General features: G+C 40.1%; 1 protein-coding gene across 1 annotated transcript in view; it reads right to left on the bottom strand.

Annotated features, from left to right (window-relative positions):
• The window catches only part of NPEPPS (aminopeptidase puromycin sensitive), a 78896-nt gene that overhangs the window by 21314 nt on the left and 31567 nt on the right, over positions 1-26015 (bottom strand). The window contains exons 3-11 of the mRNA XM_044444603.1: positions 23164-23241; positions 17783-17904; positions 16545-16652; positions 16002-16202; positions 14497-14593; positions 14370-14403; positions 8814-8928; positions 643-807; positions 33-137 (exon numbers count right to left, since the gene is read on the bottom strand). Coding sequence (XP_044300538.1) covers positions 33-137; positions 643-807; positions 8814-8928; positions 14370-14403; positions 14497-14593; positions 16002-16202; positions 16545-16652; positions 17783-17904; positions 23164-23241 — 1025 coding nt within the window. The remainder of the gene's footprint in view (positions 1-32; positions 138-642; positions 808-8813; positions 8929-14369; positions 14404-14496; positions 14594-16001; positions 16203-16544; positions 16653-17782; positions 17905-23163; positions 23242-26015) is intronic.

Below are 26015 nucleotides of genomic sequence, written 5' to 3'. Positions count from 1 at the left end.
AACATCCATAGTTAATTAGAATATACTTTTACCTCATCCCCAATGTAATCATGTAGCATTCGAATTACTGATGCACCCTTGCTATATGAAATTGCATCAAATATTTCATCTACTTCAGATGGATGGCCCACACTGACCTGATGTAAGAGAAGCAGAAAATCACAAGAACAGATTGTATATGGCTTGCATCTATCTCCAGTTAAATATTAGACAATTTTACAGCAATAATATTGATTAATCTTATAGATTAATTAGTAAGAATCACATTATTTTAATATATTTATATCCCTTTTTCTTTTCTAAAGAACTCAAAATGGCTTACATAATTCTCCTCCTGCTGCTCTCAATCTTATCCTTACAACAGAACTGTGTGAGGTAGATTGGGCTGAAAGCCTGTGACTGGCCCAAACTCACCCAGCTTGCTCCATGGTCAAGCAGGGACCAAAACCCCTATTGCCTGAGTCCCAGTCCTACACTCTTAATCACGAACCACAAAACCACCCCCATTCTTGATGCATCCTTTACCCCAACTTCACCTCCAGTTTTCAAAGAAAGGTGTCTTATGATGAGTGAACATGTAAAAACATGCAAGAATGACAGAGAGAGCACATACAAACTCTACTAATTACACTAGGCACTCACTTCAATAGGATGGCTGTTGTCTAAGGCATCAAGCTCCTGAGCTCGTGTGTAATCTGCAGAAACAAACTGGGTCCAGATATCATACTCTGGAAAGCAATGGTCTACACAGAGGTACTCAATCCAGGATGCAAAACCTTCATTAAGCCACAGATGGGTCCACCACTCCTACAATGAGGAGAGAGAACTGCTACTTAAAAACACAGGTTTATTATGGATTTGAAGACACAAGAACAAGAAGTTGCCATCAGTCTCTGAGATATCAGGATTTCTTCACATTGATATCAGTAAAGATGTGGAGGAGCTTACAGCCCCATACCAATGAAATTGTATTGTGCAATTCTGTGCTAGAGGGAAAAGTGACATAGAATTCAATATCCTTTTTAAAAAGCAGGTTTCTAGCACTCAGCCTGAAACTGTATGAATAACCAATCGTATCTCTGAAGCAGCTCAAGAAGGAAGTAGCTGTACTATTCATGACATAAATGTATCTTTGGAAATATTGTTTATTTCCAAACCCTCCCTCCCAGCTACTGAAAAAATGTTTTGTTTAGCTAGCTACATTTTTTAACTGGAACAGGAAATACAATACAAACTAAAGTTGCAACAAACCAAAGCTTCTTTGTGACAAATGAAGCATATTGTCACCATCAACACCACCTTGTGTAAGCAATAATGGTGACCAAATTTTATATTGATGCGCTTAACTTTATTTTTGAGGAGAACAGTTACCTGTTCCAATTAGATCAGGTTTCAAGACAAAATTCAGGGGCTTCAAAGTACAAAGCCCTGGCAGGATTAATGCAACTGTGAAAAAATAAAAACTCATTTTTCAAGTCTCAAACCAGGCTCCTCTTTTTACTTTTTTTCATAATTCTCAATATTTTAGTAGGCAAACATCTATATTCAGGTGTTGAAGGCAAATCAAGACCAGGAAGCAATCATATCCAGCCTTTTTGCTATTTAAAGTTTGCAAGACTATGTTAAAAAGTATTATGTTCATGTCTTGGTTTGGACAAGCAAAAGCAGACTGGGGAAGAGGGTCTTCTATAAAGTTTTTTTGAAATGCAGGAGCCATGGTGGGGGGTTAATTCTTTCTTCCATTCTTTATTAATAAAGTTATTGATCTAAGGTATCTTTACTGATAGACATCTCGGAAGAATCAAAGTCAGTTTCTTCAATATGTGACTAGAGTCACTATTTCATTCTTGACAATTTGGGTTTTGCTGTATAATATATCTGGGATTTTCTGGTTAGATGTGGTAGCAGTTAATGCATGCAACTCTAAACCCACATGCTTAAAAGGTTAGTTTGCCACATGCAACTTAATAATATGTATCTTATCTCACCCAAGTTTCTTTTCTCAAAAATAACTCTTTTGATGTTTCAATGTATGGAACTTACTGCCACCTTTTTACATAAAGTTTTGAATTAGAACTTACCATTAGATAATGCAGCCTCAGCTATAAAGTTTTTAACAATTGTTATTTTTTATATCTAAAGGTAATTCAGTAGCCTGCTACTCATGGCACAGTCATGAGATTGACATAACCACTAGAGACAAGTTTTCAAAATGAACAAAAAAGATGTTTATATTCAACATCTACAGAAGAGGATAAAATGTCCCTATCCAATTAGAGGAATAGGTTCAGAAGGCTTAGAAGTTCTTTAAATATGCTTGGCTACCACTCCTAATAGGTAAGAGTCTGCTCCATCTAAATAAACTCTCAGACAGGCAAGTTCACATGACATGGCAATCCACCCTGCAATTAAGTACCAACTGTATGCAGAACAACTGGCACTGTGTTGAACCAGGTGATTGGACTTACTGTGAGTTCTCCCCCTCTGGTTCTCCAGACAGTATTCCAGGGTCCTGTGCATCAGAACCCATCTTATCTCCTGCTCCAATCATGAACTCAGCCCCATGTTGCTGCCAGTGACAGCCATTCCTCTGGCGCATAAATGGTACTTTGGTCTACTGGCTTATCACTGGGCTATTACCCTTCTTTATTAGCTTTTAGAAAGCACAAAAGTGTACAAATTTGTTCCATTTGGAGGAGGGGCTCTTTTCAGGTGCACTCCTACAACTGTGGGGTCTTGCCTGACTAATGTCTTGGTATGCATCTGCTGTCAAAGTGCAGTAAGAAACATTGATGTACACTGACCAAGCAAGTCTATATACAGGTTGTTTTGCGCACAATCAATACCTGTCAAGTGAAAACCAAAAGGTGAAGGTGGTTTTGCTTCAGGGGTGGGGAGTAATACACAGGCAGAATCCTTACCTGTAACTACTGTCCTTTGTAGTTACAGGTGCATTCACCCATATGGGCTTTATACCTGCATGGAGCCTGTTGTCACAAAAATTCTACAGTGGACAGAGTTTTGATTGGAACCCCTCCCTCGCCCTCAGCATATAGAAGGGGTTTCCAGTCAAGACTGACACTGTGGCCTCAGGATCAAGAAAGGAATTGGTATAAGTAGCTCAACAATGGTCCAAAGCAATCTTTTTTAAATAGATAAGCATGTCAATATATGATACTGCCAGTAAGTGGGTTGTGTGGATACTTGAAGAATGACGGTTACAGATAAGCAACCTGCCTTTCTTCTTTGTGGTCTCCATGCATCACACATATGTGCAACTAGCAATCTTACCTATCCAGAAGGGGGTCAGTGAAATCAACAGAGAACCAAAAGGGAAACTCTTCTCCCAAAGCCACAATCTACTCTCGCATGCATGTCAACATTGCAGTGCTACATGAATGTCAATTTCTTAGACAAGGTGGCTGTTCTCCATGATACCTCTACCAGGCCTCTGCAGAACAGCATAGGCTGCTATCACCTGAATAAAGTAAGTGTTCAGTGGCACTGAAATCTGAGGATCAGGAAGATCATAAGTAGAAAGTATGCACCACAGAAGCTGCTAGCTTTTGGGAAGGCACAGTGAGTCCTTCAATCAATGTTTTCAACTACTCAGGAAAATGGGATATGGCCTCATTTCTGCTGTTGGGCAGGAGTGGATGATGTTTTCCTCCTGGACTGGTTGGGGGAACTGTTCTATCTGTTTTCCCCTTCCATCAGATTGTGAACATTCATCAAGATGAAATGGGCTGCATCATCATACTACCATGATGGCCCAGACAGTGGTGGTCCACCCAACAGCCGACAGATGTCTGAGTGTCTCTTCCTTCAGCTTTCATCAAAACCAATCTCCCACAAGCTCAGGAGTGTTTCATGGCATGCGTTGGGAATGAAAGAGGAAGTTGTGCTTGGCACAAGTTTCAAGGTCAGGAAGATTTGGACCCTTCAGATGGGAAGGATGGGCCCTGGGAAACTAGGTCTTCAGGTGGAGGAGGATGGCGCTCTCATCGGTACCAAAGATCATAGAGGGGATCTCATGAGTATCCCAGTGGATCATAGCATCATCAGTACAAACATGCAGCAGACTATTCTGAGTGCCTATCCTGGTCCAAGAAAGGAGAGTGGGAGCAGTATAGCACTTGGTCTCAATATGGGCCAACTCCACTGGGACCAGTGAAAACTGGCTGACCAACACCACCCTGTTGTAGGACAAGGATAGGTCTGCCATTGTGGCCATGCATCTTGGACCTCTCCATCTACTACTGAGGTTGCCAAGACCTGTTCTTGTCTGGTACCACAGGCTTAGATTCTAGCACAGTTGGCAGCAATTAGGCTTGCTGAGTTGGTCTGGAGTGGCGGGTCTTTGAATTTTGCTTATAGACCTTCAGTTGTAGTAGTTTCTGTCAATTTTGCCGCTTTGGCCCTCTCAGCCAACTTTTTGGCCTTGGATACTTCCACTGAGCATTCAGGTATTGGCAGTGTGGCACAGATAGAGGTAAAGCTGGGGCTTCCAAAGCAGACTTATGCACCTTCTCCATGGGGTTTGAGGAATTTACTCCTCCAAGAGCCTTGCTCCATAGCTCCACTCTGAGGTGGTCTGCTCTGTTTCTTTGGGCTTGCTTTAAAAGTCCAACAATGAGGGCAGGCATCAATAATATGTTCCTCTCCTAGGCAGAAAAGGCAGAGGGAGTGTCCATTGGTCAGTAAAAATTTACTCCTACAATATGCACTTTCTAAAGGCACCAGTGTCATCTCAGAAAGAAGGCTTTTAAGTAATAGTAGTGACAGAATTAAAAAGGCAAAAAGTGATGATAAAATGAGAAAAAGACAAATGGAGTTCTTTAAATAGGAAAAGGCATGGGTGAAAAACCGTAAGAGAGAAGAAAGCAAGAAGAAAAAAGTAAGTAATTTCAAAGAAAAGAGTAACACATTGAAAGACCTCCCCCCGCCGCAGCATCAAAAAGAGAGTGAGAACTTACTGAGATACTACAGTGGTGGTCAAAGAAGAACTGAGGGAATGGATGGGGACCCTTTCTATATATTGATGCTGAAGGTGGGGGAGGGGATCCTGCCAAATCTCTCTCAGCTGTAGAATCTGCCTGAAAACAGGCTCCATGCAGGAGCAGAGCCATTAACCGTGGTACCCAGAGACCACAATGATAGATTCACTCTTTTTGGAGTTATCCATTAGATCAGTATTGTTTGACAGTTCTCAGTACCTTCTACCTTTGACCCAACTGGCATTTCATGCCACAGTTCCTGGTGAAGTTCTCAGTCCTCCTAGGCACCTGTTGTTGCTGCTTCCAGCTAGTAACGGAAGAATGCCTCATTCCTGAGGTTTTATTGTGTCCAAACCCAGAAACAATGGTAGTTTATGGATTAAATAACCCAAAGTTAACCCAGCAAATGCCAGGGGTTTGTTAGCACAGTTGTATTCAGACAGCGCAACAACACTGAATTCATCAATCCATATCATGAATAAGTATTATGTGCAAACAAGACCACTGGGTTTAAACACATACACAGACAGGCATAGAGGGCTGGAGGGAGTAATTATGCACCCCTAACAACACCAGTAAGTTTCCTGATGTCATCCCATCCCAAAATAAATTACATGCATATTCTGAATAGGTATACTCCGCACTTAGCTTCTATACCAAGATAAATAAAACATAACAATTAGAAGTATACCTTGGATTTTTATTGTTTCTATTAATTAGTTATGGCAAAAAAGAATCATGAAGGGCACAAAACCTACAACAGCCTGGGTACTGTAAAGTCTGCCTTAGTATTTCCAAATTTAATCTTTTTAACTTTCAAACCTATGTTCACTACTACATAGAGGAAAAAAACCCGCTTTTGATTTTAAAGAAGAGGCTGAAGTTCTCAGGATTATTAAACATTTCCTGCTTTTCTTAAAACAAACAAACAACAAACTTGGATGATCCTTGAAAGAACCTTACAGGCGTAAACCAGGAAAATCCCTGTGCTTTGCTTTAAAAGCACAGCCACACCAAATGTATATAAACCAATTGCTGGATGAATTTTGTTTCAAGCATGCTTCGGGATGCAGGCTTACACAATCAATACAAATTTTTGGCAAAACCACAGTTTGGGATTGAGAAAAGTAAGATTTTAAAAATAAAAACACTAAGCTGAAGGAAAGAATGGAAGAATGGGAAGACAGACAACAAAAGAAATTTATTCACACCAACAAAAATGTGTATCATTTTATGCCTTGTTTATATGATACGAACTCTGAGGATAACAAGAACAAACTGCATACAAAATTAGGGCAGGATGAAACACAAACTGCATCTTTTGTATTTTGTATAAACTGCATTTATGCAATTTAATACAAAATACATGAAAATCTAATAATGCAGGCACATTCCAATATAAAACTAAGCATCCTTGCCACAAGGTCATGGTAAAAAAATGTTTTGGGATTCTGACCCAATAAAAATTATTTTGGCAGTGTCTTCGTTATTTCGCTTACTGTGAAAATGAGCTGATAAACTCATGATTTTGGTGCCTGCGCAAATCTAACATTAGCACACATAGTGTGATGGAACCAACTCTTCCTGTGAAGACTGTCTATGAGTGTCACCAGCTACCCATGGCAGATATGCAGGCAAAATCAATTAGTATCCTAAGGAATTAAAAGGAACAGAAAAGTTGACACACAAGTTTAAAAGGGGAGGAGCCACCATGATTTGATAAATGGATTTACAAAAGTCTTGAGAGCAGGGTAAATAGTACTACACTAAATGCTTTGATGCAATTAGGTTTACAGAAAATGACCACTCCCTCCAGGACCCTCCTTCATGTCATGAAAAAGTTGTAAGTCACAAACAGTGCCTCTTCCCTATTTCCAACTGTCCTAGCAGCAATGACATATGCTAAAAATACACCACATGTTTTGTGATTAATACTTTTCTATTTCAGGTAGGTCATGCAACAACTGAGGAAAGCTGGCCTTGTTGTTATTGTAAAGAAGGCAAATAAGAGTCCTACCAAAAAATTGCAATGGTATGGAAAAACCATCCCATTTGTCTTAAAATGAAAATGAGCTGATGATCTCATGACAAACTTCTATTTGCAAGTGAAATACATAAGTACATAATTTCCAATCTTTTGGGTGCTGAGTGTGGAGAGGAAACTTCAGAGCAATGAAACCAAACATCCCTAGGAATTTCCACAATGAATAGTATTTGCTGGACTGGACTGGTATATTTATAACCAAGACTGTATTCAATGAATTTCTACTACTATTATTAAATTAGAGTGCGTAATGCAGCTTTCTAAGAATCTCAACACTTCCCTCCCACACCACCACATAAAGCTTCATATCTGCAAATACAAGCTCACAAATGTGTGAGCAATGTATGGTGGATCACCACCGAAGCAAGACAGAGCATCAGTTCCTTGTGCAACCCCTTGCTTCTCATGATTACCAAAAAAGAGAATAGTGAAAAATAAATGAATACACCCAAATGTGGTTAACTAGCATTTTTATCTTTCAAACTTTTTGACCTGCTTCAAGCTGATTGGAAAAGGGTTACTTTGATCTTCTCTTCCTAGCTGTGGAAGCAACACCAAGCAATTTCCCCACAAAAGATGAATGAACAAAAATTTTCCTTCTAATAGTAATAAGGATAAAAACCATGATGAAGCATGTGGTAAATGAAGGTATAAACCCCATAAGAAACTTCACTTCCCTCTGCTGTGTCCCCTAGTTGGTAACACTTAATGATGTCTTCTTCAGTGCCTTCTTTGGCATGGGGGACAATCAAGCATGTCATGCTAATAGCAGCTAATATGTGGACAAGAGCATGTATAATGTATCATGCTCTGCATACCAGAATAAGCTTTGGGATCCCAGATAATACATTCAGAGGTCAAGGAGGGTTCTCTTACATGGAAATACATCCAGCCCAGTATTTGAGCTGTGAACACTCATTTGACTTATTGTGGGTTGCACAGCCCCAGTAACTGGTATGGGCACACTCATATGACAGTGTCCTGCACCCAAAACAAGCTTTTGACTAGCTAAAAATCAACCCAGCTTGCACAAGGCATTCTCCTGGATATCTGTGCTATAAAATTTTCAATGCTTCAACATCTAATGTGGAATAAACACAGTGCAGAGGGTGGCTCTGTTTTTTGGCCAAAATGGTATTAAGAGCATCTGGGTAGAGGGTGACATCTGGGAGAGGACATTCTTCTGAACATGTGGGTATATGATTTGGGAATGGGTCCTCACACTATGGCCCGAGGGCCGGATCCAGTCCACTGTGACCATTTGGACCTGCTGCACCCGCACCCGTGTGCACACTGCTGCCCACCTTGCCCTGCGCGTGGGGAGACAGCAGTTTGCTCGCTCGGAGAAAACACTCTCCAAGCAAGCAAGCCACTGCCTTGTGCACCCGCCTTGCCTCCCCTCGCCAGGCCGCCTACCCGCCTGTGCCTTGCCTTTCCTTGCCGCACGCACCCGCCCGCCTTTGTCTCACCTTGCCTCAGCGCTCGCTCCCCCTGCCTCAGCACACACTCGCCGTCCCCGCACCAGCCCACACACACCACCCGCACCACCTGTCTGGCCCACACCCAGCACCAGCAGCTTTCAACTGGCCCCCTGGTGGAAAAGTTTGAGGACCCCTGGATTTGGGGGTAGCCCAAAGCTTAATCTGGGGTGTATAAGGCAGAGATAGTTGGAGCAGGTTCTAATTTGTGAGGTGGAAAGCAAAATGATGGGTTAACTATTTATATAACCTCAACCTAAACAAACTAAGAGATGTCAAATGCACTTTAAGTACCATAGTCACAAGATTTCCAAACCACTGGTGGGCTAGTTCATGGCCCACAACGAGTGCCACCCACTGACGGGAAGAGGAACAGGAGTTTTTGGGATCTATCAGCAGTGCAGTTTCCCTGTGTATAAGAAAGAACAGACAGAAATAATACAACATCAAAGAGGGAAAGTACAATTACAACAATACAAAGTACAGAGAGGGAAAGTACAATTTAAAAACTAGTCAAGCTATAGCACTCATTTTATTAAAAGAGTACTTCGTGCTAATTTGAAAATAATGGGCTTAACATTCCATATTTGTCAGGATTCAGCAGGGATGTACAAACCATGCAATCACCCCCAAAAGAGCTTTGGCTATGAGCAGTATAGCAATAAATAAATACATAAATAATATTCTATTGGCAGGAAAAATCCATCTCAATGAATAAGCTGCCTCACTTTAGCACAATATGCCGTGGCCTTTTAAAAAATCCTTTAGCTCAACGTGTCATTTAAAATAAGGATCTGTCTTATCATGAATAACTGAATGTGGGAAATCTGACAACCTGACATCATTAAAAACATAAAAGGCTTTCAGGTCCTTGCATCTTCTTTGGCTCAGTGATCTCCCAACCTACTCAGTAAGTCCCCTGCTAGCCACTCTCAGTTCTAATGTCCATGTGGCTTCTCCACAATATTCTACTTAATGACATCTAAAAATATGCCCTTCATTTATGAGATTTCTGCTAACTTGCTGAATTCTACATATATAGATGTTAACTTTGCACTATTCTAGGGAGAGGGGCAATAGAGCTAGAAAGATGGTGGATAACTGGTTTGTTTGCTTGTTTTGCTCCTTTGTTGCCTTTCTGGAACTAACACACCAAAGAAAGGCCACAGAATGAGTTGTACTCCATGGCATTAAAACAATCTCTACCCCGACCCCCAGCCCAATCAGCACACCAGAGCCCCCAATTAGAGCTGTTTCCAATTTAGCTGCCAGGGTATAATATGAGAAAAGACTTGTGATGAAACAAGGAACTATCTGAAAAACAAATAAAAAAAATCATGTAATGGTGGCCCATAAAATGGAAAGCTTTCTAATGCAGAATGTCACCAGCCTACACCTCTTTTTTTAAAGTGTGATTAGTATTGTGTATTTAGCCAAACCATGTTCCATCTGCTCCAGTCAACATAACCAGGACTGTAATAGTTAGATGCTCAGTAAGTTAAACCATTTTGATTAAGTAGGGCAAGCTTTTTAGAAATGTATTGTGTATTTGTAAAAACTGAGATGACAAGTTTCACCTCAACAGCAATTACTACCTATTGGAGAAAGATTGGGAATGCCTTGAAGATTATTCCTTCTACAACACATACATTTATTATCTGTGTTTTTTGCCTTCAAAAAAGTCTTCTCATTCCAATTTATATAAAGCTCTTAACATAGTTAAGTCACTACTTAAATTTTTAACAATTTTTTTAACTGAGTGACCGTGAGCTAAAAAACCAAATGAGCTATACCAGACAGAGTATGGAAAAATACAATAGACATGACATATGTCCTGAATTAACTTGCTTAAGTCAAAAATCTCTTTCCCAAGTATTCTCATCCCAGAATGCAACACTGTGAGTCATGAGACTATCCTAAGATTCACAGACCTTGATCCATTTGGTATTCCAAGTGACTGAGGGGATAGTTGCTATGTTTACTTAAGGTAAAATTGGCCTTATGGTATCAGTCACTATTAGTAGCAACAATCGAAAGTAAATGCAGAACAACAACTGCAAAAGAAAGGCAAAGATTCTGGGATGCCACAATGCAAAAGCCAACTATTATAAACAGTCAATAGCTGGTTCTCATGTCATTGTAAACTCAGTCAGTTACCCACTAAGTGTAGTTTCCTTCAAACTACCCATGATAAGAATCAATGCATCATTGTAGGGTTGTTCTCCCCATGGTGGAGAGAACAATTCCCACTGACATCTCAGAGGAGCTGCCCATGCCTACCTATATTTAACAATTATGGTTTTGCCCCATATGGAAGCAAAAAATACTATGTGCTATGTGCAACAGGGGCATCTTCCAGTCTCAGCTGGGACAATGTATAGAAAGCTGCATGCTGCAGGCAACAACCAACTGCTTCCTGGATATTGGCCCAGCCAAAACTAGGAATCCATTTCCCTGATTTTCAATGGGTGGCTCAAGAAAGGCAAGCAACTTATGGAAAGCAAAGGTATAAAGGATTTTTTTTTGCTGAAAAGGGGTTTTTTCACAAATAGCACTCTTTTCCCAGCAAATTCCTTCTCTTTTTGCTTTGTTCTCTATAATCCCCATGTAGCAGCTTGATTGCCATTTGTCTGAAGCCTGTGGGAACCAGTGGAAGAGAAAAACTGCTCTCCTCACACCTTGTTTTAATGGGAAAATGAGTTTAACAGGTACTAAACTTCAGGTGTTAAATTTCAGGGTCCCTGTAAAAAATGGGACTCTTCAGAGTATGTCCCAGTCCAACCCCTCCATCTCACTCTAAATCCCCTTTCTAAAGGGATAACCAATTTGACTTAGAACTGTCAAACTTGTTTTCATCTTAAAGAGGCCAGCAATTCTGATTAAACAAGCCTAGTTAGCTTTAACTACAATAATCATCAATGAAAATCTAAGTTGACTTGAGAAAAACTGTGAAGATGCGTGTTTCCACATTCTGTCTACAATATTTTAACCAGAGATACAAATATGGGTGCATAATGCTAAACCATAGTTTAGTGCTGGTATCTGCAACATGATGCTCACAGACACTATTAGGTCCCTGATTTTTATGCTAGTTTTAAAGATTATGAGATGACTAAAATATGGGGAAGTGGGGAGAGACTTGTATGCTGTAAATTGAACTATTAGCCTCCTCAAGTGACATGTCTAAGAATGCTTCAGAACCTCAGAGTCCTGAAAGCAGTGGGCTGCTGTTCTGGCATGGTGTGTTGATTTTCCTGTGTATATGTGCTTGTGATACATTGAACATCACCAATTTACCTTCTGTGACATGAGTATTTTATTATGCTTCAATGGCGGGGGCATCTATATGATTTAACATTTTGGAAACAGACCTCACCTGTGCCTGTATCTAGCTCCTCAGCAGTATTATTTACAGTATATCACAGAAGTGAGTACACTCCTCACATTTTGTAAATATTTTATTATACCTTTTCATGTGACAACCCTGAAGAAATGACACTTTGATACAATGTAAAGTAGTGAATATACAGCTTGTATAACAGTGTAAATTTGATGTCCCCTCAAAATAACTCAACACACAGCCATTAATGTCTAAACCGCTGGCAACAAAAGTGAGTACACCCCTAAGTGAAACTGTCCAAATTGGGCATTATTAGCCATTTCCCCTCAACATGGCACCTCATGGCAAAGAACTCTCTGAGGATCTGAAAAAAAGAATTGTTGCTCTACATAAAGATGGCCTAGGCTATAAGAAGATTGCCAAGACCCTGAAACGGAGCCACAGCACGGTGGCCAAGACCATACAGCAGTTTAACAGGACAGGTTCCACTCAGAATAGGCCTCGCCATGGTCAACCAAAGAAGTTGAGTGCATGTGCTCCGCATCATATCCAGAGGTTGGCTTTGGGAAATAGACGTATGAGTGCTGCCAGCATTGCTGCAGAGGATGAAGGGGTGGTGGGTCAGCCTGTCAGTGCTCAGACCATACGCTGCACACTGCATCAAATTGGTCTGCAGGGCTGTCATCCCAAAAGGAAGCCTCTTCTAAAGATGATGCACAAGAAAGCCCGCAAACAGTTTGCTGAAGATAAGCAGACTAAGGACATGGATTAGTGGAACCATGTCCTGTGGTCTGATGAGACCAAGATAAACTTATTTGGTTCAGATGGTGTCAAGCGTGTGTGGCGACAACCAGGTGAGGAGTACAAAGACAAGTGTGTCTTGCCTACAGTCAAGCATGGTGGTGGGAGTGTCATGGTCTGGGGCTGCATGAGTGCTGCCAGCACTGGGGAGCTACAGTTCATTGCAGGAACCATGAATGCCAACATGTACTGTGACACACTGAAGCAGAGCATGATCCCCTCCCTTCGGAGACTGGGCTGCAGGGCAGTATTCCAACATGATAATGACCCCAAACATACCTCCAAGACAACCACTGCCTTGCTAAAGAAGCTGAGGGTAAACGTGATGGACTGGCCAAGCATGTCTCCAGACCTAAACCCTATTGAGCATCTGTGGGGCATCCTGAAACGGAAGGTGGAGGAGTGCAATGTCTAACATCCACCAGCTCCGTGATGTCATCATGGAGGAGTGGAAGAGGACTCCAGTGGCAACCTGTGAAGCTCTGGTGAACTCCATGCCCAAGAGGGTTAAGGCAGTGCTGGAAAATAATGGTGGCCACACAAAATATTGACACTTTGGGCCCAATTTGGACAGTTTCACTTAGGGGTGTACTCACTTTTGTTGCCAGCGGTTTAGACATTAATGGCTGTGTGTTGAGTTATTTTGATGGGACATCAAATTTACACTGTTATACAAGCTATATACTCACTACTTTACATTGTATCAAAGTGTCATTTCTTCAGGGCTGTCACATGAAAAGGTATAATAAAATATTTACAAAATGTGAGGGGTGTACTCACTACTGTGATATACTGTATCTCTTGAGTCACAACAGTTTGCCTTCTGTGAAATGAATGAAGGAGTCGAAAACAATGGGCAAGTTCGAAAGAATGATTCTGTTTCATAGCTCAGGCCCCACCTCTATCTCATACTGAGATTCTTGTGCAAGCTACTTTCCTTTTACTCTCACCAGTTTGCCTTCTGAGAAGCTGGTATTTTGCAACCAACCATGCCCATTGTGGCAGCCATTTTTTGAACAGACAGGCCCCCCCCACCATAGCAACCATTTTTGAGCATACTCAGAATAAACTATTAAAATTCCAAATGTGTCTTCTGACTCAAATGTTTACAGACCACTGATTTAAAGTTATTTGCTCAAGCCTTGGGCTTGTGCACCTCCCACTATTCTTCGTCCTCCTCTAATAAGGCCACAAGGAGACCAGAACCTTTAATTTCCACTTTCAACTAGTTATTTTCTCAATTATTGTGTTAACCATGTTTTCTTGAAAAAGACCAGGATCACTAACCATGGTTTGAGATCAGTTTACTTCAATAAACCATAATTAACATTAATGCAATTTTCTGATCTTCTTGTGGCTATGCATGAGAAGCAGGTTGGGGGCCTGATACAAACCCTATGCGCTACGATGTTATGCATAGCTTATCAACATCAGGCCACAGACAGATGGAAGGTAACAAAGCATCCTAAGGAAAAGGGCACTGCAATTTTATTGTTATTTTACGTAATTGCCTTCACATTGTTCTAAAAGGTTTCCGAGAATATATCTTTGAGGCAAGCTCAAGTTACTCAAAATGGGAAAAAATAGAAATTACTGAACTAAGGATAAACCCCACGTTGTTACAGCTCCCTACACTTCATCTGATAAAACTTGGAAAAGTTAGCAAAAAGGACAAGGAAGGGAGGACAGACAGTATTTTAACAGCATACCTATAAGTAACAAGGCCCCAGTTCTCCATGGCACCTTAAAATAAATACAAAGGTTTATTGATATTGATACACAAACAATTTCCTAAAACATGTAATAATACAACAAAACTCAGATAAAGTACTTTACCAGCTGCAAAGTCTGCAATAGCTATGAGATCAATTTTAGGAAGAGGGTAAGGAACATTGAAGTAGTCCTTATAAAAAGGCAGAGTTTTAGCAGCAACCTATGAAAATAAGAGAAAAAATATTAGTGAACATGCTACATTAATGAAATAATGCTGACTTGCCACTTCTAACAAACTTCAAGACAAGGAATACGCCATGGGTTAAGCTTGGATTGTTTAATTCACAACCTCTAATACCCCCGTTTGGATGTGGCATTCAACAACTTTTAAAGCAAACAGAAAATAGCTCATGTGCTACTTGGGAAATGTGTACGTTGATTAACCCACAATTTGCTGCCAGAATTTGCCATTACATATGTGCTTTAGGTCTTGTTCTGACTGCAGCAGAAGATGTTAAAGCATCCCCTTAACTCACCTGCATAGTAGTATATGTCAGCAGGCCAGTTACAAAAACTGTGTAGATTTAGCTTTATCCACACAGGTGGATGGACCTATAAAATACATTTTCTGTTGAATATATGCAGAATACACCCAGAGAAATCTCAGGCACCTGGCTGAAATCTTTATGCATCAGAGCAGGGTTGGTCAATTGGTGGATGTCTAAGAGACACAGTTCCACAGCCATTCTTTTCCTGGCACCTGGAGACGTTACAAAATTTTGGGTGAACGGTGAAGTATGTGTTCTTACCCATAAGGGGGAAGTGACCCCAACTTTATTATGGAATTGGCCATTCATGGATAAATTCTACGTAAGTTCTACTTAATGTAGACCTATTGAAATGAGGCTTTGAGCCACTGCCTAAGAAACATAATGTCCCCTGCCCAGAATGAAAAACACAGGAAGCTACCTTACTATCATTGCATTTTTTTAAAAAAGGAAGCCACATACATCAAAGCAGAGTACTAGGCCATTTATCTCAGGTCTCTATCACAAGTGGACACTCATGGCTTGCTGTATTCACACTCCCCCCCCCCCCGCTGCTCCACAATTGCTATGCACCAAATTTCAGTGATGCAGTTGCATTTCCTCTATAAAACATGGTGAGCATGTGTCTTGTTTAATGGAAGCTTGCTTGCTCTCTTCCACATCTTTTGTAAACATAATTTGTCAAAAAAAAACCAAGATGGGTGTTCAATACATACCTTGTTTTAAAAGTAAAGTATACATTAATTTATGAGGCAATGATTTTGGTAGTAATACGTGCAGCTCCTAGTGAGATCTCAGCAAAACTGGCCCTCACACTTTCCAAAGCTGCTTTCCCCTAGTCTACAACTCCGGTCTCCAGCAGGTTTTTCTCCAGTCCTATTGGGAAATGCCAAGAACTTGAACCTAGGACCTCCCTGTGTGCAAACTATATGCTTTTCGCTAGACAGTGGCATCTAAGATCTGTTAATCCTCTCCATTTTAACACAACACACTTGCTCTATAAACAAAATGAAGTTAAGGTATTTCCTGCACCAACAATTGAGCTGCAACTGTGGATAGAAAGATATAAGCATACTTTACCTCTAATGCAAACTTTCCTTGTTCTGCTTTTCCAACGGGAGTGTAAACACGAACTAGCACACCATCAGCAGACCTGGTCTCAACAAAATCATATTCTCCAACCACGAAAGCAACAAGATACGTCGACATCACAGGGGTACGGGTAAATTTAACTTCCACCAGGTTTTCATCATCAGGATAGGGCCTCCGGTCAGTGATATTCTTTTCCAAGGAAAGAAGTTTGGAAAAGACTTATTAGGTCTGCTTTCTCAAAATGGCAAGAGCTGATATTTCCTAGGTTATTTGCAATACCAAATAAATGTGTGAAACTATGTTCACCAACTCGATCCATCCGATCTGTACAATCTCTTTCAATGTGCAGTATCCCCATTCCATACAACCTTATTTTATGATACATATTTCTTTGCTTTCTCTTCACAACAGCCTGTCCTTCAGTTTGTAAAGCCATTACTGTTCATGCAGGTTCATGTAGAATGTTTTGATAACATGGGACAGTCATATGATCAATTTACATTTTACTTATCAGTCCTTTAAAAGACTTACCATATTTGACAAAGCTACCCTGTCTTTAGGAACCACTAGTGAGATATCAAAAGTTGCCTTGATGGCTGGCTCATCCCAGCAAGGAAAGGCCCTGCGAGCATCAGTAGCCTACAAGAAATAAGAGCATAAACTAACCAAGTATTTGAGGCACTCTTATAATACCATGCAAAAAACATAGTACATGCAGTCCCTGGGTTACAAACGAGTTCCACTCCTGAGAAAATTCATCTTGTAAGTCAAATTTGTCTGCAAGTCAGACCATGTACAGTTGGCCCTCCAAATCTTGAGGGGGTTAGAAGTGCAGGACCCCCATGAAAGTGGAAAAACCATGAACAACCCCCTCCCCAACACACACACAGTGCCTCCCCTTTACAGCAAGGAAATACCAGAGAAATTTCCCTCTTTGGATGGGAGGGGCAGGAAGGCATGCTTTAAAAGCCTCCCCTCTCTCCCCTTTCACTGCTTCCCTCTCTACAGTGATGCAAGTATGGGCTCTTTGTAACTCAGATGTTCATAACTCAAGGACTGCCTATAAATTCATAGAGCTACATATCAAAAATTGAATGTAGCCTTTTGATCATACAAAAAAGAAAAAACTGCTCTGCAGACCATAGTGGAAAACAGAAAAGCAAATGAAAACAAAAATCTAAGCCAAAGAGAAAAGGTATACAAGTGTTCAGAAATCAGGCATTCGACTGGCATAAGGTTCAAAGAGGCTAGAGGAGAGACATACAAATTTACTGTGCTACAGTTCTATTTTCCAATATGAAGTCTGATGGCTCCACTTTGCAAGGAGTGTGCATTCACTTCAATAAATATCATCAAAGCAAAACAGGGGACTTTGAGGCATTCAGACCTAAATGCTCACTCTTAGACCACAGCTTCCCTCTTCCTAGCTTTTATTAAAAAAAAAAAAAGTAAAAGCAAAGGGATGTAACAATTCATATATATAATTTTACATAACCATGTACAATAAGGACTTTCAGTGAATACAATATACACTTCAGTACTAGAAGAACTATCTCCTACTAGACCACAAGCAATATTTTTATTAAATATCTTCTTTTCCTTTGACAAGAAAAAGTGAAAACAGGTGGATTTCTAGAGATGCACCAGTAAATGTAGATACAACCAAGAAAATACGCAGTCCTTGCTAGACTCTAAAGTACACACAGAAAGGGCGCCACTTTGAATAAAAACAATAGAATAGGTGGACCACAAATCAAAGAAGGCCATACCTCAAACTGAGTAACAGCAGCAAAGCGAGTGTCTCCAGAAGGGGTGGTATATTTACTTCGATAGAAGCCTTTCATTTTATCGTTCAGTTCTCCAACAAAATCTATTTTCAGTGTTCCCATCCCTGTGGTTAAAAAGAGAGAGCATTTTGATCTTTTGCTATATGAACATGTTAAATCAAGAATATTTAAGTGAGCTTTGAAATACGTGAACTATTCTTGCCTCTCTTGGAAGAACTTGCTCCCCATCCAGAAGCTTTAGAATGCAGTGCCTTTTAAGCACATTCCAATTATTCTCACTCTTACAGCAGATCAGAGATACATGAATTAATATGAGGGTGCTGAGACAAGAAGGATGCTTTACCTGGAGAGGGCTGGACTTCACAAGCTTACCACTACCATTACTTAGTAGCACAGAAGAACCAGAACATGCACTTCCAGTCCTTCCAAACCCTATTAGTTAGGCAAAATTGAGATTGGGCATGGTGGTAGTACGAACAAAATAGCAGCCATGTGAATGGAAGCCACATGGCAGTAGAAAACCAGATGAGACACCTGGGTGATTCAAGAATGATTCTGCTGAAATACATCTGAGGGAAACAATGAGGAGGCAACAGCTGTGCTAGGTAAAAGCAGCATGCTAGAATACAGCAGAGGAAAAGCTGAAGTCACTTGAAGATAAGCTTCAGGTCAAAGGAAATGATTTGATAAAAGATAAACTTCAAGCTAGAAGCAGAGGCACAGCGGGGACCACTCCACACCTCAAGAAGAGTTTGGTTATATTGGCATCTAAAAACTGATAACAGTGTGTAGGATTTTCTCAGGTACTGATACAGTTTTTAAAACTTATGGTTTGGAAGCTATTACTGACAAGTATGACTACTCTTAGGTAATGAAGAAAACTCATGGGCAAAAATTCCACCAGTTTTCTTAAATGTGCAGGAATACCATACCTTAGTATGTTCCCCAATATACCACCTTTATATGTTCCCCAGTAGAGCAAACTTTTGTATCAGCTTGCAATCTTTTAAAAATTAAGAACACTATCTGTTCTATTTATATCTTGACTTTTCCCTCTTGCAAGGAACCTAAGGCAGCTTTCATAGTTCTCCTCACAACAACCTTATGAATTAAGTTAAGCTGAGAATCAAGTGTCTTGCCTGAAGTTGCCCAGTGAGTTTCATGGCTGAGTGGGGACCAGAACACAAACTTCCTAACTCATAGACCAACAATTTAACACTATACTAAATTTTTCTTTTGTTTTTTGCAACTGTGATTTTCAAATCAAAATATCACATTTCAGCACAGAAACTAGTAATAGTTTAACTTGATAAGCAGTTCATTAAATGTGTGAAGCACCACTAATCATGATTTACCAAATGTAATTCTGAGTATCTATGTCTAACAGAAGCAGCTTCTCTGCTTCCAACTCTAAATGAGCAACTCTTTCCATGATGTTTTGCTACTGCTAAACTCTGCAGGCCTGGGCAGGTTAAAGTCATTGTGTCACAGAGTGGTGAGTAACGAACACAGGATTAATTTCAACACTCCATTTCTAATATGGAACTCACTATTAAAGTGAAACTTTATTCCAGAATAATCTAACCACAAACAAAACTGAACAGGAGCAACTTATTCCACCTTATCAACTCCCCCAAATCACCAGTTATGAACTAGATAAAGTGTCTAATTACACCATCAATTAGACAAACTTCATTCAACTGGGAGAGAACACAGGACTGTGCACTTGAGCAGTTTATCTGAATCTAAAGAGGCTACATTTGGATGTTTGCATTGCATATTGTCCTCCCATAACTAGCTGCCTACGCCCTTCTTGAACAAGTTTAGCTACGAAAATCTTCCTGACAACAGGCCCTGTGCAGACGCAGAACCCATATATGTGGTGTACAGAGATCACAAAGAACAAGTAACATATTGAATCAGGGAACCTGACAGGAATGTAGTTTCTAACAGCTGCCTAGTACTGTAAAATAGTCTTACAAATAAGCAAGACCTCTTCAACAAGGATATAATTTTTGAATTGTTAACTTCAGCTGTGTTTGTATTTGTGTAACTAAAAATGCCACTATTTATCCTTTGCTTTAAGTTATGATTTATTTGCTTTTAGTTTCTCAACACTGCCACCACTCTGAGCAAATGTTTTCAAAAGATGAAACCCAATCTTTGCTCTTCTCTCTTCTCTATTTGGCTCTGTGTTTTTTATATACGATTTTTATGTCTGTCCTTTACTCTGGCATTGAAAGTACAATGCATTTGTAAGAGTTGGACAGTGTATTTACAGTCAAGAAAAGGTTCTAAAAGGCAAAGTCCTTGCAATTAGCCAGTGTGGCGTAGTGGTTAAGAGCGTGGGACTGGGACTCAGACGATCTGAGTTCTAGTCCCCGCTCAGCCATGGAGCCAACTGGGTGACTTTGGGCCAATCACAGACTCTCAGCCCAACCTACCTCACAGGATTGTTGTTGTGGGGATAAGATGGAGGAGGAGAATGATGTAAGCTGCCTTGAGTCCTTTGTAGGAAAAAGGCAGGATATAAATCCATAAATGAATGAATGAATGAATGAGAATGAATGAATGAATAATGAGAATTGCAAGCTCCCCAATCTTATCCAGTGGGGACAGCCCACAGTTGGTTGGTATAACACAGGAGCTATATGAAAATGTTCTAGAATTCAATCTCTGGCATTCCTAGCTTTAAAAAAAATATCTCAGGTAGCAGAGTTTAAAAAGGAAGTCTGCTTCAGATCTTAGAGAGGTACTGCCACAGTTGAAAGTACTGGTCTAGAAAGATGAACATCTCAAACTTCACACAGAAATGTCATATGTTCATCCACATTCCAAATCAATATGCCAAAGTAACTAGCAAGAAACCATGGTTTATTTATTTCATAAATAGCAGAATGCAGCATCATTGCATAAAAATCCATGAAATCATAGAAACCATTATGAGAACAAAGAACAGGTTATCTCCTGACCTCCTGTTTTAACTGAGTACTTTTGTAGTTTGTAAAAACTAAAAAAGATTGGATATCTTTGTACAGAGGTACAGAGATGACATCCATATAGAAGTTTAAGCAGATTTTTACTTTTCTAGTTTCTTTTGTGCTTTTCATTGAACAGAAGCCCTTGCAGCAGACCTTAGAGGTGTGTGACATTTGATTCAATAGCTGAAGATAATGGAGAATAGGGCAAAACAGACCCTGAGAATGCCAGAGACAGGCCCATCTTTGTCTGTTGTATCTTAGAATGAAGTGATTCCTCCTTCCCCATCACCAAGTTTTCCCTCCTAAATCCTAACTCAGATATGGATCTCAATATCTAGAATCTAACTTCCTTGTTGTCAGTTAGAATAGCATTTGACCACACAACGAACTCTGCAAGACACTAACCTTTTGTCAGAACTTACCGCTAGGTTCCACAATGCTTTTAGGCAGCCAACCATCCCTTCATAGACAGGGCATGTAAAAACTTCATTGCTCCTGAGCTGCATAGTTAGAACTTGAAAAGCCTAGGATGTTACCAGCTTCAAATGATTTGGTTTTGCTGGTGAAGACCTTCTAAACTACAAGATTTGCATCATCTATTAAAAGGAACCCTTTTTATTAAAAAGAAAAGTGCTTTCAGATGGGTGCAATTCTTAAAGTGAAATCATCCTTTTGTTTTCAACTTGTTTCACTATGGGTTGTCTATTCCTATTTGGCAAAAGCATAAATTTGACACTTCACTTCAGGAAACATTACTCAATGGATCATTAACTACTGTGCTGTGGTAGTTAGAACACTGGACTTGGTGATCCAAGTTCTAGTCCCCACTCAGTCATGAGGCTCCCTGGGCAGTTCTAGGCCTGTCACAGACCCTCAGCATAGCCTACTGCACAAGATTATTGTACAGGTAAAATGGAGAAACAGAGAGGGTCAGAAAGGGCCTCCTGGGCCATCTAGTCTGACCCCTGTCTCTAGGTGGGTCCACTCATGACATTCCTACCATGGGATATAAAGATGGGATATACCTATGGCACTTCTGACCAAATCATAAAGAATCTTCTGTGGGTAAGCATTATTAATTTTTGGCTTTTCCCCACTAAGGATTCAACTAATGTCCTTAGCAGCCCTTTTCTTCAAAAGTTCTCAGTTAAAAATAAAATGAGAAAAGCATCAGTTCAGCAAGACTCGAAGCAAGAAAAGCATCAGGTGAGCAAGACACTCTCTGTGAGTGGCCTTCTCTGCTCCAATAATCATCCTTTCCATTATCTTTGCAAAAAAGGTCACAACAGTATGGTTTAGGTAGTCTCCAGAGTTAAACTGTTATTTGAATATTTAACTCAAAATTCAAAAGCTGTGAAGGTAGAGAAACTGCACAGATCATTCTATATAAGAATGCTTGTTCAATTAACTATATTTAGTCAGAACTAACATTTTAAACTAAAAATATTCAATCTTTTAAAGTATTTTAAGAATTTTAAACTAAAAATAAAGAGGGGTGGGTAGTGAGTGCAAGACTGACTTCTTAATCTGCAAGTACTTTCAATCACAGCCCCAACTAAGCAAATAATTTTGACAGATAAAACTCATTTTTATCATTTAGAATTGCTGGCCTGCACTGACAGGCTACATACAAAGAAAAAAGTGAGAAGACAATCATGTAGGCTGTATTGAATGCTTCTTCATCTCCCTGTGAAAGGATTCCTCGCTCAGACTAAGCAATGTAACATTTTAGAACAAAGAGTTAACTTTTGAAGCTTTCCAACTGAGATAGCAGTGTTACCCTGTAGCAGTAAGCAGAAGAAAGCTTGATGGCACTTTTAAACCAAAGTTCAATACAACACAGATTTTGTGACCCGGAAACACTTCATCAGTTCCATAACATGCTATCCTCAGATGGCACATGCAGGCATACATGTGAATAAAGACATAAGTAAATGCCAAGTTGATATTATTTCCTGAAACATGCTTTAAAAGTGTGTTTACAGGAGCCTACAAATGCCTCATTTGCAGGTTGTTAGCACAATAACCCAAAGTTACTATAATTTGTTCTTAGGTTAACTTAGGGTTGTTAACCCCCAAATAACCCAAAGTGTCTGGGTTTGGATGCCATTCGAACAATGAATGAATGAAGATTTCATAGGCTGTTGTTGCAAATGGGAGGCAGCTCATACGCAGCATACAGTGCCAGAAATCATGGATTAACTAACTCAGAATTGATTGCCAGATACCTGTTATATTTGAAAAACCCCAGAGTGAAATGCAAGATTATGGTGAGCTTTCAAAGCACATTCCAATATGAGTAAACGGCAGGGGAAACATCCTTCACCAGGAAATGGAATGCATATATTATTGGTCAACCAGAATTTATTGAAGACCTGTTACCTTTTTGAAGTGTGCTGGGAAAAGAAAGTGTCACTTTTTCATCCTCATTCTGATAGTTGAATCCTGTGGCATGAATTTCTGAAAAGGAAAAAAGAGTGCTTAAAAGTTCTCAATAGGCAAGAGCATTTCCCATGATATGAGGATACTGAGACAAACAGATCCAGATGGGGAGGGTGAGAAAATAATGAAGTCAGTGGTGCACTCAGCCAATACTTCCAGGAGCCGGCTGAGTCCCAAGCATGGAGCTCAGTCAGGTCCTGCAATTGTTAGTCAAGTGCACTTTGCTCAGACAGGCAAACCTGGCTCCCTGGCAGAAGCAATGATTAGACAAGCTCCAGCTAGCACTATAGCCAGGGACCCAATGATGTCAGGGGCACAAGTTGCTAACAAGTAACAAATAGTCAGGGGCCAACTCATAGGCCAAATTCTACAGTAGTTTTGCAAGGCTGATATGCTTCGTAAGCAATACAAGACCAGAAAAGCATGGGGCATCAGTCCATCCTTCCTATTTGGATTTGGGCCTGGAATACCCAGGAAAGGTATGAGTGCATGGAAGGTACTGTGCAGCAAAGTCCACCTGTGTGATGCACAGAAACCACGACAAGGAAGGTAAGCTGTAGGCATACACAATTTGTAACATTACACACGATCAGTACTGAGCATGGGATACATGTGTTAGGGTATCAGTCTTAATTTCCCATTTCCTTGAGCAAACACAAGATAGCCTTAACTCTGTTCTTAAATGATAATCTAATGTCTTTTGATAGTCAAATGTTCATGTGTACACAAAAACTCATCAAGAGGAAACTTATAATTGCTGAAACAAATTCAACATCATGCTTGATGTTATGGATATTTTTTTAGAAAGAGACATAGTTTCCAGAGCTGCAGATTTCCCCCGCATTCCCACCTCCAGTTATTTAAGGCAAAAAGTACTGTAAATTATGTTCATAGTGTTTTCTTCCCATTAATTAACCACAACTCATCCCTAAATTAATTGTGTTCAGTGTGAGGGCAAAGTTTCATGTTTGGAGTGAGTAGACAGAATTGTGCTACTGCACCTATAAACTCAATCTTGATAGTAAAAAGCTAGTTATTTAGAGAGGTCTTCTAAATAATATTTTCAGAAAGCATATCAAATTAAGTTGTTGCTGGTGCTTGAGAACACCCTCAGTTCCTTGTTCTTGGTAATCACACAGATTTTGAATGCTACAGATACACAGATATCTTCTCACTACTTTGGACTATGTATTAAATTATTAGCATAAACAACTTATCAGGGCTCAAAGTTTAGCTGCAGAATCAGTTTTCAAAAACAACACTGAATCCTGGTAATACTGAACAGACTCTTTGAGAATGTAGATAACATCACTGAGCAACCTCAACATACAGGTAGGATTTGTTTGTTTTACAATTATCCTACCTTTCTGGATTGCTAAATCTGTATAGAAAGATTATAAAGTTAGACAGCATGACATCCAAGTAGGTTTGAGATCCATCTTTTCTCTTTCCTTCTCTGGATGAGTCTGTATGACCCAATAACCCACCCTGTAAACTATGCAGTGTGGTTGGCTCACAGAAAACCCACAAGGCACCCAAAACATATCAGGCTTTTTATAAACTGTGGTGTCTTATCTAGTCAATTGTCCTGGTAGATGCCTGCTATAAAACTGGAGTAGGTGTATTAGACGGGTTATACCAGAAGAATGGTAAGGAGAGGATTTCTGTTCAATAGCTAGTATAGCTGAACTCCCCACAGCATCCAGAATTGAGTTTCTGGGTGCCATGCATGTACTAGTTAGAGCACCAAACGTAACTGCTTTGTGGCTTCCCCCCCACCCCCCAATAATATTATTTGGGTAAGGGCTGCTTTTGGCACACAGAAAGAAACTGTTTTATTGAAGCAGCTCTGGCACTTTTTCTCCTGGGAAGCAGGGGGAGGGGATAGCTTATGGCTGCCAGGCTCAGAAACAGGTGGAAAGAGGAAATGCTTAAAGGCTGTAGTTTTTTAGCTTATGCTTTGGCTTGTGCCTTGAAGAGTGCACAACTGTCCAAGCATAGGCACTGGAGCAAAGTCTGTTATATTAAGGAGCTCTAAGACTGAGGGACATGTGTAAGCAACTCTTTGGCTGCTCGTTTATAATCTGCATCTGTATTCCAACTTTACATTTAATGAATTGTATATTATCCTTCACACAAATGGATTTGCCTCTTTCTGATTGTCCTTGAATCTAAACTGAGGTAGCCTTGGGTGAATCAAACTCCTGGAATAATACATTAGATAATATCCATGGGAATAACCAGGCAAAGCTGCATGTATCTTACTTTGCACACACTTGACCACTGTCAATTGGTGAGCTTTCAACCCCCCCCCCCCCGCAATATTACTCTCTAGATTTTAAGTATTGCCCTAAGAGTTGTTAATGCCCTTTACTTTTTCCACACTTCCTCAAGCTTGCATATATTTCAGACAGGGGAGAACTACATCCTAACCCCCTTTTACAAGCACTTATTTCAAAAAGGAAACATTCTCTCTTTTTTAATCAATCTGATAAATTTGAGGATTTTTTGGACACAAATATACAAAAATACTTTTCCTGTCCCCAAAAATGTCAATTACCCAGGATGGGCTGCCATCTCATGCAAATCCAGTCTCTTTTTCTTCTTACTGGATTAAGCAAGTTTTCAGTCCCTAAAGTATTAATAGGTCACTTAGCATCTACTTATGCATGTTCCACCCTCCCTTTTCTAGTCCAAAAGTGAAAGCTGCATAATTCTCACAAAAGAACATGCCTGGTAATTACTTTATTGAACCCAAGTAAAAGGAATAGATTCCCTAACCTAGTGAGCAT

The sequence above is a fragment of the Varanus komodoensis genome, unplaced genomic scaffold, assembly GCF_004798865.1.
Source record: "Varanus komodoensis strain SLA01 unplaced genomic scaffold, ASM479886v1 scaffold45, whole genome shotgun sequence".
Taxonomy (NCBI): Eukaryota; Metazoa; Chordata; class Lepidosauria; order Squamata; family Varanidae; genus Varanus; species Varanus komodoensis.
Note: the sequence above shows the minus strand (reverse complement) of the source record. Positions and strands in the feature narration are given on the sequence as shown.